We start from the raw sequence: 16,461 nt of genomic DNA, 5'->3' as shown, positions 1-16,461 counted from the left end.
AGTGTAATATTGCAACTTTTCTTAACCAAAAAAAAGGAAAAAAAGAACAAACCCTGAAATTAAGTGGCTTCAATATGAGCAAATTAAACATTTACATTGTAATGTTTAAGAGTATAATGAACATAATACACAATTTACCCAATTTTTTACCACTATAGGCCTCAAATCCTAGAATATTGTAAGATGTCTGAATTTCCAAAGATGATTAAATTTTGGACCTTTTCATTTCAGAAAAGCTGCTGAAGAAGCATTGAGAATAGAAGACCAAAGGCTATTGGAAGCTATGAGCAAGAAAGCAAAAGGCAAACACAGATTTATATCACTAATAATGTGTCATTTAATTTTGTTTTGTTACTGCAGGCAACTGCAGTATTTCAAGTGAATTACAGACAGCATGACCGTATTTCCCAGTTTGCCCATGAGAGTCTCGGTTTATGCTATGCCTATGGCACTGAAATATTTATTTGACCCACTTTCATTCTCAGTGTTCCAATTTGTATAATAAATTGTGTGGTCACTAGAGTAATGGAGTAATAGGAAAAGACCTCCAACACAGATACCTACGCATGCTCCCTCTGTGGGTCCACAGCAGGCAGCTCATGCAGCATGTCTTAAAATGCTGCCCTTGTCATGTAGGACACATGGATGTTGGAATTACTTCTAGTAGAAGGATCCTGCAGAAGTTGAGAAAACAGCCAATCTCCTGCAATACCCATTGTCTTTGAACTTAAATTTTCATCTCCATTATACAAGAACTTACTCCAACAGTTTCTTTTAAGACTGAAGTTCTTAACCTGAAGTTCATGGATAAAATTCAGAGGTCTGTGAACTTGAATGGGAAAATAATTACAACTTTATTTTCACTAAACTTTACCTGAAATTTAGTATTTCCTTCACTTAGTAATTAATATAGGCAACAAGCCATAATAGTATCAGCAGTATCTTGACTTTGTTACCAATAGAAACTAAGATATTTTCATGTCACATTATAGTTTTATATATCCTGTTTATGCTAAATCACGATTCCAAAATGATGGTAGTTATTAGACCGGCTGCTAGTTCTTGTTATTTAATGCATTAGTAAAGATGCATGAATTTCCTACAGCACAAAATTTATTTTGATATCTTCATAACTATTTCAATATAATTGGTTTCCTACATATTTTATTTTATGAGTTTGAAAGCATTATTCTAAGGAGGGTGCATAAGTTTTACCAGACTGCCAAAAGGGTCCATGAAACAAAAGACTGAAAAGTATCTATTTCAGTTTTCTTTTTTTGGCAGCAAACCACCCCAAAACTGTAAAACGACTACCATTTTTATTCTGTACACTTTTCTGTCGGTCAGGACTTACACAGGGCTATCCCTGCTCCCTGAGGAGCTCAGTTCAGGCTTTGAGTGGCCACCTCGGAAGTCAATCCTCCAACCCCAGGCCAGCCTTCAGAGACTGCAACCCTGAAGGACATCTTCATTGACTTCATGAGAGAACAAGAGCCAGAACCACCAATTAAGCTACTCCCAAACTCCTGACCCCAGAAACTGCAAGGATGATATGTGATTATCGTTGCTTTAATCACTAAATTTTGGAGTAATTTATTATGAAGCAATAGATAACTAATACAACACATACTTAGTAAAAAATCACAGATAGTATAAGGATCTTAGAACACTTTTCAGTCCATTCATGACTTTTCTGGTACACAGATTATCTAATACTTTCTAGAAAAAGTATTAGAACTTTTTACACTTCTCTGCATCATTATATAAACTCTTTTCCCTAATATGGATAAGAATTCAAAATAAATAATTTACATGTATGCATACTGGAAGTATTTTTTTTTTTACTATGAGAGATACATTGTGACTTTTTGCTGTACAGCATATAACTTCATCCCAAACCCTAGTAGGATTCAACAAATGCTGCTTCTTCCTTGTGTGTATCACCATAAATTCCTCTATATGACACAAAAGAGCCATATACTTAGAAACCACATGCACTGTAGTCCTGATACAGACCCAGACCTATAAGAACACTTTTCTTTTTTTTTAGGTATGTTTTGCTTTTCTTTTTTTTCCAAGATTTTATTATTATTTATTTATTTGAGAGGGAGACAGAGAGCACAAGGGGGGAGGGGCAGAAGGAGAGGAGGAAGCAGGCTCCCCACTGAGCAGGGAGCCTGACATAGGGCTCCATCCCAGGACCCTGGGATCATGACCTGAGGCGCTTAACAGACTGAGCCACTCAGGTGCCCCAAGAACACTTTAAGTTGCTTTGCTCTGGGTGCTTAATCATCCAGATTCAGATAAAAATTCGGATGCCAAAGGTATCTCATACCAGATAGTCTCGGAAGGTACTCACTGGGGGGAGAAATTTCCACAGGAGTCCAGAAAACAGGCTCATTTATTTATTTTTTTTTCATATCATCTGCACAGAAATATCTTTTTTTTCAATTTAATGAATATATTAAAAGGATTTGGGAGATAGGTTTTCTAACACCATTTACCCCATCTTCTTCCTGAAAGACTTCCATGCAACTACATAAAGCTTGGAATTGTGCTTTTAAAATTTACATTTGACATACTGATTCCATTATTTGTAATTAGGTATAAGAAAATCCATCATTATACATTAAATCTAGCCTCATGCTGCCCAGTGGAAATATAACGCAAGCCACCTACGGAACTGTAAATTTTCTAGTAGCTACATAAAAAGTAAAAAGAAACAGGTGAAATTAATTATATTTATTTAATATACTATGTCCAAGATATTATTTTAACAATCAGTGCAAAAATTACTGAATATATCTCACATTCAGTTTTTCAAACTAAGTCTCTGAAATCCATTGTGTATTTTATACTTACAGCACATCTCAATTTGGATTAGCCACATTTCAAGTGTTCCAATAGCCACACGTGGCTAATGGCTCCATATCAGACAGTGTAGTTCTATCCCTATCCTTACTGAATGGACTTTGGGCTGTTTCCAGTTTTTTACTGTTAAAACCCTTAGGCTGCTGCTCCGATAGCATTCTGAGCACATGCACTACACACTGCCACTACATTTGAATAGATCAAATATGTAGACAAAGTATCTGTCTCCATCATCAAACCCCGTGCTCCAGGAGGGCAGGGCCATTCCTTATTCTTTGCTTTGGCCTCAGCACCAATCAGACTATCTGGCACCCAATTAAATATTTGTTGACCTAAACTGAATAATAATTTATTTCTCCTCATTTTTTCTAGAAGTAGAAGAGGCTGAACTGGAGGCTGAAGAGGAGACTGAAGGTGAGGAGCCTGAAGTTCAGGAAGGGTCTGAGGCCCTGGAGGTAGCCGAGGACACCAAGGGATCCTTACCTGAGGAGTCTGAAGCACCTGAGGTCCCTGAAACAGAACCTGAATCAGGTTAGACCCTACTGAGAGCCATGCCTTCATTCTACTCCTGTCTATTGGGTGTGTCTGTGTGTGCACATGCATGGGTTTGTGTCTTTTCTACATTAATAAAATGGAAGCAGGCGAAGAGTGGTGACATGAGCTCCCAGGGAGCAGCCATTTAGTCCAAATCACATGGTTTGTAGTGTGGTAGGAAAGCCAAATCTCTGCCCTGGCACCGGCAGTCAGGAGCAGGTTCAGTCATGTAATCTATGAGTCACATGGTCCAAAAAGCAGGGAAAAGTGCTTTTAAACATACTAAAGTATAAAGCTTTTTCTTTTCTTCCATGGCCTCTCTCTCAGCTTTTCATGGTGCTTTTTGTTTGCTAATTAATCTAAGTAGACAAAAATTTTAAATTTTATTCATTGGCATGAATTTTACTGTTTATCTTTATGTTGTACAAAGCTATTTTTTAAAATGCAAATATAAGAGCATTTAACTCATATCACCAAAATTACACAATTTGTATTTTGCAGCTTGGACATAAATTGCATTTTTTTTTTTTTTTGAGAGAGAGAGGGAGCACAGGAGTGGGGGAGGGAGGGGCAGAGGGTGAAGGAGAGAGAATCTTAAGCAGGCTCCACGCTTAGCTCTTAAGCAGAGCCTGACACAGGGCTCCATCTCGCAACCCTGAGATCATGACCTGAATCAAAACCAAGAGTTGGCCGCTTAAGCAACTGAGCTACCCAGGCTCCCATTATATGCATTTCATCCTTAACAGAATACCAAGCCAGTTTCATGCACAAAACTAACGGAGCTTTTTATTTCACTTCTTAATATGCACATATGTTCTATCAACACTCTCTAGCTTACTAATGATTAAGGAAAGACTGAAAGAAAGGGAACTCTGGGTTGCCCTATCTTTTCCTTTCCTTCTATGTCATCGTTTTCAGCCTGTGTTTAGCTAATACAGGAAAGTAACATGAGTAAGAAAGTTATTGGTTATTCATGTCTCTGAATGTTATCACCTTTTTCAGCATCTGAAGCAAGTTCTAGTTTAAAGGAAAAGTGTGGTCTCTCAGGGCTGCTCCCTTCCCCCCACCAGTTGGTCACACTTACATCTCTCATATGTGGTCCCCTGGAATTCTATGGTAATGACAGTGCATCAGGAATGTTCATGAGAACGTGAGGGCAAGGGATGGCAAACACATACTGTGCATATCTTTGCTCACATGCCCTCTCTTTTGTCCCTTTGGAGCCCCTTTGGATTTTGCTTACAAAACAGTTCAAAGGTAAAATTACTAAAAATTTCAAAATGACAGCCAGAGAGCATTAATCTGAGTGTGAGACCATTCTAAGCATAAGACCTTGTGCAAGTGCAAAGGTCCCACACTCATTAAGCCAGCTCTACTTCAGAGGTCCAGTTTGGTGGACTAGTGCAGGGCATGAAGGAGTCTATGTGCAATGAAAGTCATTCTTAGGACCAGAGAGGATCTTAAGGCAGCAAGATAGGGGACCCCACTGTGGTGGCAATGAGGCACATAAATACTTTTAAGCTTGGTTAGTATTAGATTAGAAACTAATCCTACAAACTAATGGTCTTCGGATACCTGCAGCTAGATGCCAGTCTGGAGCAATTAAGGGCTGGGAACCTGCTGTTAGCTGGTAAAAGGACCAGGACTAAGACGAATTTTTACAACGAGAAATCTCAAGTTCAACAAAGATCATTTTTACTACAAGGTTGACATTAGCTTTATGGGACAATAAGTATAAAATCACCTTGCGCCAGACAGAGGAGTTAGCAGGATGAAACCCACAATTTCCTTTTAGGAGTCCCACACCTCTATTGACTTGAGCTTCTACCAAGAAACTTCATTGTTTTTTATTGTTTGTTTTTGTTTTTTATTTAAAATCAATTAATTAACATATAGTGTATTATTAGTTTCAGAGGTAGAGTTTAGTGATTCATCAATTGCATATCACACCCAGTGCTCATTACATCATGTGTCCTCCTTAATGTCCATCACCCAGTTACCCCATCCCCCCACCCCCTCCCCTCCAGCAACCCTGTTTGTTTCCTATAGTTAAGAGTCTCTTATGGTTTCTCTCCCTCTCTGATTTCGTCTTGTTTTATTTTTCCCTCCCTTCCCCTATGTTCATCTCTTTTGTTTCTTAAATTCCACATATAAGTAAGATCGTATGATATTTGTCTTTCTTTGATTGACTTATTTTCTTAGAATAATACCCTCTAGCTCGATCTACATTGTTATAAATGGTAGTATTTCATTTTTTTTGATGGCTGAGTCATATTCCATTGTATATACACATACCACATCCTCTTTACCCATTCATCTGTGATGGACATCTGGGCTCCTTCCATAGTTTGGCTATTGTGGACATTGCTGCTATAAAGGGGTGGGGGTGCCCCTTCAAATCACTATGTTTGTATCCTTTGCATACATATTTTTAACTTTTTGAGGAACCTCCATACTATTCTCCAGAGTGGCTGCACCAGCTGGTATTCCCACCAACAGTGTAGGAGGGTTCCCCTTTCTCTGCATCCTCGCCAACATCTGTCGTTTCCTGACTTATTTTTAGCCAATCTGACTGGTGTGACCAGAAACTTCATTGTTTTTTTCAATACCTAATCAATTTGACTGATAACAATTCTTCCACCCACCTACATTTTGTAAAAGGGGCCATAAAATACCAAAAAAAAAAAAAGAAAAGAAAATGACATCCATTAAATATGACATGTCAAACATACCCCATAATTCCAATATCCACAATATCTCACAATTAGTATTTACAAATGTAACAGGTCTAGGGGACAATTTAGTTTGTTGCTTTTAATCTGATTATTTCCCCCAGGGAACCTACTTTGGATGTTTTAAAGCCAGCGTCCTACTCTAGTTAGGGTCAATTCTAGCCCAATGCTAGACACTGTAGACATGACTGGGCTTCTCCAGGGCAGGTTTGCTTCTGTAAAATGGGTCTGTTTTGGCCATATTGAACCATATTCTGTTTCACAGAAGGGCTTGCATCTGGTTTATCCAGTGATTACTTCTTCTATTCAAGGGTCTCTTTTTCCACAAAATCTTCTCTTCTAAATCACTTAAGGGGGCAGTTTTTTTTTTTTATTAAAACTGCCCTGTCTAAAAGACAAATACCATATGATTCCACTTATATGAAGTACTTAGAGTAGTCAAAATCATAAAGTTAGAAAGTAGAATAGTGGTTGCCAGGGGCTTGAGGGTTGGGGAGAATGGGGAGTTATTATTTAATGAGTACAGAATTTCTCTTTTACCAGGTGAAAAGAGTTATGGGCTGAAAGGTTGTGACGGTTGCACCACAATGTGGATGTATTAGATACCACTGAACTGTATATCTAAAATGGTTAAGAGGGTAAATTTTACGGTATATGAATTTGCCACAATGAAAAAAAAGAAAGGAAAAAACTATTCTAACATAAATCCATTACTTTTGGAATTTTTAAACTTTATCCAGAGTAATGATGGCTGCCAAACATATGTCCACATCCTAATTTCTAGAACCTGCAGATGTTACCTCATTTGGAAGAAAAGTCTTTGTAGATGTGACTAAATATCTTGAGATGGGGAGATCATCCAGGATTATCCAGGTGGGCCCAAAATGCCATCACAACTGTCTGTATACAAGGGAAGTAGAGGGGCTTAGACTCGCACTCAGAGCAGAAAGCCCTGTGAAGATGGAGGCAGACATTGCCATGATGCAGCCTCAAGCTAAGGAATGACAGCACCCAGAGAAGCTTCAACAGGCAAGAAGTGATTCTCCTCTAGCACGGCAGAGGTGGCACAGCCCTGCCAACACCTTAATTTCTGACTTCTGGCCTTCATAATTGTGAGAGAATACATTTCTATTGGTTCATTTTATTTACCAAGTTTGTGGCAATATTTTGGCAGTCCCAGGAAACTAATACATAGCCAGAACAGGATTTTTATGCCTCATGCTAGAGAACACATCTTTTCCTCTGTCATGGGCCACAAGGTAATCATGACCTCTGTCAATACTCGGGAAGATTGAAGCTTCATCTCAAACCTGTTGTCACTCTAGCCTTCTTAGAATGGAATGACATAGGTATTGCTTAGAATCAGTGCTTTAAAAGTCATTACATTCAGATGCATTCAGAGGCTAGTTAATCACCTTGATCATTCCCAAATTGTTCTTTATGTACTAGTTAGGTATAGGCAAATTACATGGAACTTGCAAGAAGCTGAGCTTAGAGTAACCATTGGCTCTCATCACAATGCTTTATTCCAAGTACTTCACGGTCCTGTAATAAAGCTGGCTATTAAACATCAGGAAATACATCCTTTTAACAAATATTTATTGAATTCCTTCTAAGTGCCAGGCAAAACAATAGGCGCTGCCCTAGGTACAAGAAACTCAGCAATGATCAAGATAGTCAAGGTCCCTATCTTCAAAGAGTTGTCATTCAATGGTGAAGAATAAGAATAAACAAGTAAATAACTAAAATAATTTATGATAGTGGTAAGTGCTATGGATAAAATATATGAAGACACTAAAGCGAGCCTGGGATCTAGTACGTGCTCAATAAATGTTTCTTGAATGAATAAGCAAGGTGGAGACCAGTGGGGTGGTTTGGAAGAGACAAGACTAAACATTATGGCCAAGGAAGAGTGTTGTCTGAGAAGATGATACTTGAGGCAAGGCAGAAAGACTGAAAAGGATCTGTGCAAAGATCTTTCCACTGCAAAGGCTCAGAGGTGGGCACAATTCAATGGGCAAGGAAGAAATGGAGTGTGACCAGAGCACAGTGAGCAAGAGGGAAGGGGAAGATGAGATTGGACAGCGAGGCAAAGGCCAGAGGCTTAGGGAGTTTGAAGCTTTCTCTAAGTGCAGGTAATCGATATGATCTCATTAACATTTCTTAAATTTCACTTTGGCTGCTATATGACACCTTATGTCATTGTTTTGCACCTCAGGTTCTTCATTAAACAGGGTTAGGAATAGTTACCAAACATTGTTTTTATAGGGATAGAAACATTTTATTTAAAGCACCTAGCATGTTATTTAAAGCACCTAGCACGCTGTCTGGCAAGTAGTTGATGCTTCAGCAGCATTATCACCAGGCCAGCAGTCAGCCTTATGTAACTTCTAAAAAGTCCAGAGCTCAGGATTCCTACCTCCAAATAAGGCTAAAACTCAATCTTAACTTTCTCAAAATCAATAGTTACATTCCCTCCCCTGATATGAGAAGGAAAGGAACCAACATTTTGAGCATATACCAGTCAGGATAAATTCCTGGAGCTGGAGATGGGGTCAACCTCCTCAGCCATGCAGGGAAGGGTAAACACTAGAACAAAAGCATAGCTCTGCCAGGAAGAAGACTGAGTTACCAACAGTGTCTGCTATAGGATGTATGATATAAAGTCCCCTTCATTGCTCCCTTACTAAATTTTCACTAAATTCCACATTGCTCTCCAATGCTCGTTTTCAATTAGACTGTTGGGGAATATGTTAGTTTCCTAGGGTTGCCATTAACAAATTACCATAAACTTAGTGGCTTCAAACAGCAGAAATTTATTCTCTCACCGTTCTGAAGGCTGAAAGTCCAAAATCAAAATATGAATGTGGTCTCTCTCTCTCAAAATATCTTATTGTACTGTACTCACCCTTCTTGTGATGCTGTAAGATGATAAAATGCCAACATGATGAGATGAAGTGACGTGAGTGATGTATGTATTGTGACATAACCGTTAGGCTACTGTTGACCTTCTGACATCTTGTCATCTGCTTCTGGACTGTGGCTGACTATGGTTAACTGAAACCACAGAAAGCAGAATTGTGGGTGAGGGGACTACTGTATACACAGTAAATGATCTGCATCAAAATCACCTAAGTTTCTGATGGCCAACAGATACATGAAAAGATGCTCAACATCACTCATCATCAGGAACATACAAATCAAAACCACAATGAGATACCACCTCACATCTGTCAGAATGACTAAAATCAAACAACACAATAAATAACAAACATTGGCAAGGATGTGGAGAAAAAGAAACCCTCATACACTGTTGGTAGGAATGCAAACTGGTGCAGCCATTGTGGAAAACAGTGTGGAGGTTCCTAAAAAAGTTAGCAAGAGAACTACCTTATGATCCAGTAATCACACTATTCAGTATTTACCAAAAAATACAAAAACACTAATTTGAAAGAATACATGCACTCCTATGTTTATTGCAGCATTATTTACAATAATCAGTTTATGGAAGCAGCTGATAGATGAATGGATAAAGAAGATGTGATACACACACACACACACACACACACACACACACACACACACACTGGAATATTATTCAGCCACTAAAAAAAAAGAATGAAATTTTGCCATTTGGATCTAGAGGGTATAATGCTAAACAGAATAAGCCAGTCAAAGACAAATACCATATGATCTCACTTGTATGTGGAATTTAAAAAACAAAACAAATGAACAAAGGAGGGAAAAAAAGAAAGGACAGGCTCTTCACTATAGAGAGTAACTGATGGTTACCAGAGGACAGGTGGGCAGGGGGATGGGGCAAATAGGTGACGGGGATAAAGAGCACCATTATCTTGATGAGCACTTAGTAATGTATGGAATTGTGGAATCACCATATTGTTCACCTCAAATTAATATAACACTGTGTTAACTACACTGGAATTTAAATACATATAAATTTTTAAAAAAGAATCACTAAGGGGCGCTTGGGTGGCTCAGTCCGTTAAGCAGCTGACTTCAGGTCAGGATCCAGACGTCCCAGGATCAAGCCCCATGTTGGGCTCCTCGATCAGCAGGGAGTCTGCTTGTCCCTCTCCCTCTGCCCCTCCCCCTGCTTGTGTGCTCCCCCTCTCCCTCTCTCTCTCTCAAATAAATAAAACCTTTAAAAAAATCACCTAAGGTTCTTATTTGGAAGGCTCCTAAGCCACCCAAGTTCTGGTTCAGTAAGTCTAGGATGGAGTTTGGGAATCTACATCTTAATGAACACATCAGGTGATTCTTATACTTTCTGACAGTTGAGAACTGTCATAGGAAAAAAAATTTAGGCTGAAAAAAAGTTTTATAAATGGTCACCTTAAGTCATAGAAAAAGCTCGGTACTGTACTCACAAAAAATCTGACCCTGAGGTACCTGTGGATACCAATAAATTGATAGAAAATAGATGAATAGAATAAAGAAATAGACGAATAGAAAATAGAAAAGAGACAACTTGAAATTTGGAAAATGTCCATCAGACAGTGATCTTTTTTCTGATATAATTGATGTTGAATTGTGTGTTTAAAAATCATTCAGGGCAGCTCAGTCTGTTAAGCATCCTACCTTTGATTTTTGTTCTGGTCATGATCTCAGTGTGGTGGGATGGAGCCACACGTTGTGCTCTGTGCCCAGCATGGAGTCTGCTTGAGATTCTCTCTCCCCTTCCCTCTCCTCTGCCCCTCCACCCCTGCTCAGACTCACACGCACTCTCTCTTTCCCTAAAATAAATACATAAAATCTTTTCAAAAAATAAATAAATAAAAATCATTCAGATATCCAGTCAAGTTTGATATACTATGTTAATTATAGGAAATGCAGAATTCATACAAATAGAAAGATGGGAGAAAATGAACATAGTTCTGCCAGCAAAGGGCAATAAATATTTAATATTCTGACATATTTCCTTTCAGTTTTTCTAAGCATGGTATTTTGTTTTGACTTGACTGGATTCAAGCCTAAGAGAGTTTTTCTCTGGGACACTTCTTAAGTCTTACCACAGATTTATTCTTATAGATTATGACTATTCATATTGAAATTGTTGATAAGGGGCGCCTGGGTGGCTCAGTCGTTAAGCGTCTGCCTTCGGCTTAGGTCATGATCCCGAGGTCCTGGGATCGAGCCCCGTGTTGGGCTCCCTGCTCCGCGGGAAGCCTGCTTCTCCCTCTCCCACTCCCCTGCTTGTGTTCCCTCTCTCACTGTGTCTCCCTCTCTCTCTGACAAATAAATAAATAAAATTAAAAAAAAAAAGAAATTGTTGATAAACTTCCTCCAGATAGTTTTATAAGAGACACAACTCCTCCACACTGTTGAATGCCCACTAGTGGACACATCCACTAGGAAAGGCCTGTCCTTTCCAGTCCACTAGAACTGGGCATGAATTTCTGCAGCTATTTGGGATTAGGATTGTTGATAACTCCATTGGGATGTTTCCCAGATTCCACAGTCTCTCCATTCCTGAGATTTTAGTTTTGATTCTTAGTTCTCTTAATCATCTGACCTATATCTTTGAATAATTTTTTAAGCATCCAGGGTGGTATATTGTGTGCATTCTTGTAAATCTGTTGCTTTCACACATGAAAAACAATTTAGATGCTACTAAATTACTGTCATATCCTTCTTTTCTCAAAATTCTGCATGTTGAGATTGTACTATTGTCTTCACAAGGAAAAATCTGATATTGCTTCATTTGTGTTCTTTTTTCTTTTCTTCAGGGATGCTGAAAAGATAGTCTTCAATACCATTATTGTTTTTTTTTTAACTTTACTAGTATGTGGGAGATTTTTCCTGGAATTCAGTGAGCTCTTTTTATCTTCCTACTAGTCTTTGTCTAGCTCAAAATGGTTTTCTTCAATTGCATCTTCATTTATTGCTTGATTCCTTTTTCAGGATCACTTTTTATTATTTTTGGTTAGATAGTTTTTGTTTCTCAACCACATTAATCTCCTTTTCCCTGATAGTTCTTATCTCTTTGTTCTTTTTCTCTGTATTCTTTGGAGAACTGTTATCCTCCATATGAGATTTATTTTCTGCTTCTTATTGCCTCTCTTCTGATACATATTTGAATTCTGCTATTGCATTTTAGATTTCCTTCCATTGTTTTCTAATTGCAACTAACTTTCTTGTATTTCTACCTTTATCTTAAGTTGGTCTCTCTTTCTGCTTCATGATTTCTATTTCATAGGCTATGTTGTCCTCCTGTGCTTTTTGAGTACACCCAGCATGTATTTTCTAAAATTTACTCTGCTTTATATAAGAATTCTTTTTCAAAATCAATTCTTCATCTAAATCTTTGGATCGTTACTCTCTTTCCCTTCATTATAACATCTTTTCATAGGCCTTGTTGTTTTGTTGTTATTGACAATGGAAGAGACTGTATCCAGCTCTAGCAGGTAGAGTAGGACAACAGGAAGGGTAGGTAGAGTACTTATAAGAACCACACCCACCCCCCCCACACACACACATACATATCCATATATGCCTTTCACTTTAATGTTTTGCCTGGTACTCTCCAACATAGACCTGAAGGTCAAGTTCATGTGCATTGACCTAGTTCAAGTGCTGATATTTAAGTATTCATCTTGTCTGTCTCTTCTATACTGTGGCTGAATCTTCGTCATTTCTGACTTGCATTCCGTAATTAGTCAGAGAAACTAAGACAGTTTAGAATTCCCGATGTATATTCTTGATGTTCTTGTCTTTGCCATCATTTATAATGTTTTTCTTTAAATAACTGAGCATCTTACAATTACACGTCACCACCAGACCAGCCCAAGGCTTGTCCTCTTCTACATCCTCTCTCTTGAGTATTAATTATAGAATTCTGTAGAAAGAGGACCCAACTATTACTTTAGCTTGGAAGACAGTTTCCAGTGTTACAGTGTTATATATATATGTGTAAATATAATCACATGTAATTATATTGTTAGTATATTAGAATATTATTCTAGATATGTAAATATTAAATATAATATAATTTTATTATATTATATTTAATTATATATTATTCTCTGTATGTAAATCTAATTAAATATAATTATATTATTAGAATATTGGAATATTCTATTTATTGGAATATTCCAATATTCTATTATTCTATTAATTAGAATTAATTCTATTTATTAGAATTAATTAGAATTATTAATTAGAATCTATTCTAATGTTATTTAGAATATTATATTAGAATATTCTAATAGAATATTATTCTAATTATAATTGATATGATTATATATTCTATAGATAGAGATATATAATATATATTATTTTTCATATAATATTATATAAATATAAATTTGGTCTACACAAAATTTGTGTCTCAGAACTAGGAAAGACTATGGGGTGAGAAGATAGATAATTAGTTCTTCCTTCCCTGAACCATCTGTGCTGAATCCACATGTGAGGCATGTCTTACATCATCCAGGAAAACAGTGTTCTGTACCTTCTATAATGATATTGTTGAGATTCTCCTGAGTTTTGCCACACCTACACCCACAGCTGGGACTTTGATATATCATTGTCTTTCCTTGCCACTTTATGATCTTTTGGAGTTTTCCACGGGTATCTTAAGAAATTAAAAGAAATAATCAGGAACTGCTAGTCTGTTGCCATGTGAACAGAAGTTTGAATGATATTTAACAATAGTTATCCATCAGACTTATATGTGCCATGTGTCAATTATTATTTTGGTCCATGTCTTTTTATATATTGTTAAATATTCTTCATTTTCTGCCCTATATTATTAAATATTTAATGCCATACTTTACCTAACAGGAACTGTATTTTCACTTAGATGTAGTATATACAAATAAACTGTGTTTTGAAATTTTCTTTGTGCCAAAAATTTCATAAAGGAATAATGTTTTAAAATTCAAACACTAACTATTAGATTTCTTTTTTAAGTATTTGAGCCTGCTGAGGATACTACAGTTGGAACAGAGATTTCAAAAGGATCCAAAGAGGGCCTAGAGACTAAAGAGTTATCTGAAACAGGTTAGATTATAAAAGTAGTTAGTGTGTGAAAATACTTTTCATATTCTTTTAGAAAGGGTCCAGTCCCTCATTTTAGGCATAGTACCAACTTCCTACCTATTTCTTTCTATGTTGTATGCCAGCTCATATGTATTAATTTAGCTTATTACATTAAAAATGTATGTAGCCAGCATATAGTACTGTTTTTCATCAAATTTTATTTTATACATTTTATTAACAGTTAAAGTTGCCATACAAAATTCTTATTAATTATCCTTGATGTTGATTTTATTAGTAGATAATAATTTGTCTAAGCCAATACAAGGAACAAAGCACAAATTAAAATATGAAATTATGAATTTATATTATTACCTAGAAAACAAGTATATTTATTTCAAATGTTTTTAAAATACTATAAAGTATAAATTATTTTGTCAATATGGCTAGAGATATAATATTTTAAGACTCTTTTTTCTTTCCTCTAACCTTTACCTCAAAAGTTGTACTCCCTGAGTTTCCAGAAGATGCTTATCCTGATGTCCCTGAAATGGAGCCAATTAAAGAGAAGATTAAACATTTCAACTACATGTGGAAACATCTGGAAGCAACAATCAATGAGTCTTTCGTTCAAATTTTAAACTTGGAGGTTGCTGACAAAACTCCAGAGGAACTACTTCAAAAAGTAGTTGAGACTATGGAAAGTAAGAGCTGTAATCTTAACATTTATTGTCAAGAACAGGTAATATTATTAAAAGCACTGTGAAAGTTTAAAGCCCTTCTTGATGGTTTATGAAGTAAAGCATCCAGTATATTCAGGGTTGATATTTCAAATATTTAAATCTGCTAATCAGGGGACACCTGGGTGGCTCAGTCATTAAGCGTCTGCCTTTGGTTCAGTCATGATACCTGGATCCTGGGATCGAGCCCCGCATCGGGCTCCCTGCTCAGTGGAGAGCCTGCTTCTCCCTCTCCCACTCCCCCTGCTTGTGTTCCCTCTCTCGCTGTCTCTCTCTCTGGCAAAAAAGAAATAAAATCTTTAAAAAAAAATCTGCTAATCAGAACAGCACAGGGCACAAAGAGCACTGGCCAACCCAGCCAGTTGTCACTTAAAGAATTTGTGAAGACCTGTTTGCATACACATTTAAACTAAGAGATCGGTCATTATAATCACTCTTCCTAATCTTTGACTACTGTAATATGCTAATATCCTTTTATCCTAACAATTACTTCTTTTTTTTCTCACAGAACCCTTCCAGTATGTTGCATGGGAGTTGACTATGGAAGATTATGATGAAGAAACAGAAGACTATCAGGCAGAAGCTGAAGTTGATGAGGAGCTAGAAGAGGAAGAGGAGGAAGAGGAAGAGGTATGACTTCCTTATTATTGCTCATTCACATTGGTCACATCACTGAAAGTGCATATATCCAGATGCACAAAGATGGTAACTAGCACTTTTGGACCCCAAGAAAACAAGCAGGCATCCTCGATTTTATAAATTTTTCAACACACTTGGCCTCCACCCAGCTTCACTTGACCCCTGAAATGCCAGGGCTCCTTAGGCAATATATTACACCCATGAAAAAAGAAAAGGGAAATCTTTTAAATTTTTTTCCACAGGAACATCTATAGGTATTAGAGACAGAAATATTTAAGGGACGTAAGATACAGATAGCAATGGCCTCTTTGGGAGGCTGCTTGCATGATAATAAGGAGCAGTATTAGCAAAAGGAACAGGTCATTTTCAGGCACTACTCTACTCCCTTAGCACCAGAATTTTGATAACCATTCTCATTTGCTAACCACCCACTTCAGGTATCTATCAGTAATAAAATAGGAAGTGATTCTTTTAATTTGGGGCCTTATTAATTCTTTCAAGTTTCCTGGACTTTATTCCAACATGGGAGGAGGTTCTCCCAAACACAACACCAAGCAGTTCCAGAAGATGACACCAGCAAGAAGTCTGAGAATTCAACTCAATTCTGACGCCATCTACCTGGAGATAGCCTCAGATTCCACAGGTTAAGGGTTCTGTACTAAAGGACTGCTCCCCCACTCCCTACCTCAGCCCCCGGTTGTTTCCTGTGCTTCTGACTGATTGGCTACAGATTAGGGATTCCAATAACCTCCTCCATTGGTTCAATTAATTTGCTAAAAGAGCACAGAGAATTCAGGAAAACATTTACCTACATTTACCAGTTTATTAAAGGGTATGATAAAGAATGCTAATCAACAGCCAGATAAAGCCATACATAGGACAAGGTCCTGAACAAAGAAACTTCTGTCTTTGTGGAGCTTTAGGCCCTGCTTGGTGGCACATGGAAG

At 37.3% G+C, this 16,461-nt stretch overlaps 1 protein-coding gene across 1 annotated transcript in view; it reads left to right on the top strand.

The window, feature by feature from the left end:
* AK9 (adenylate kinase 9) overlaps positions 1-16,461 on the top strand; it is a 128,050-nt gene that overhangs the window by 58,347 nt on the left and 53,242 nt on the right. The window contains exons 18-22 of the mRNA XM_025859292.2: positions 232-302; positions 3,244-3,402; positions 14,070-14,159; positions 14,639-14,839; positions 15,384-15,505. Coding sequence (XP_025715077.1) covers positions 232-302; positions 3,244-3,402; positions 14,070-14,159; positions 14,639-14,839; positions 15,384-15,505 — 643 coding nt within the window. The remainder of the gene's footprint in view (positions 1-231; positions 303-3,243; positions 3,403-14,069; positions 14,160-14,638; positions 14,840-15,383; positions 15,506-16,461) is intronic.

This window comes from Callorhinus ursinus, unplaced genomic scaffold, assembly GCF_003265705.2.
Source record: "Callorhinus ursinus isolate GAN/ISIS: 27379988/994484 unplaced genomic scaffold, GSC_fseal_2.0 scaffold6, whole genome shotgun sequence".
In the NCBI taxonomy this organism is placed as follows: Eukaryota; Metazoa; Chordata; class Mammalia; order Carnivora; family Otariidae; genus Callorhinus; species Callorhinus ursinus.
The sequence above is the reverse complement of the archived record's forward strand: the minus strand, read 5'-3'. Positions and strand labels throughout refer to the sequence as shown.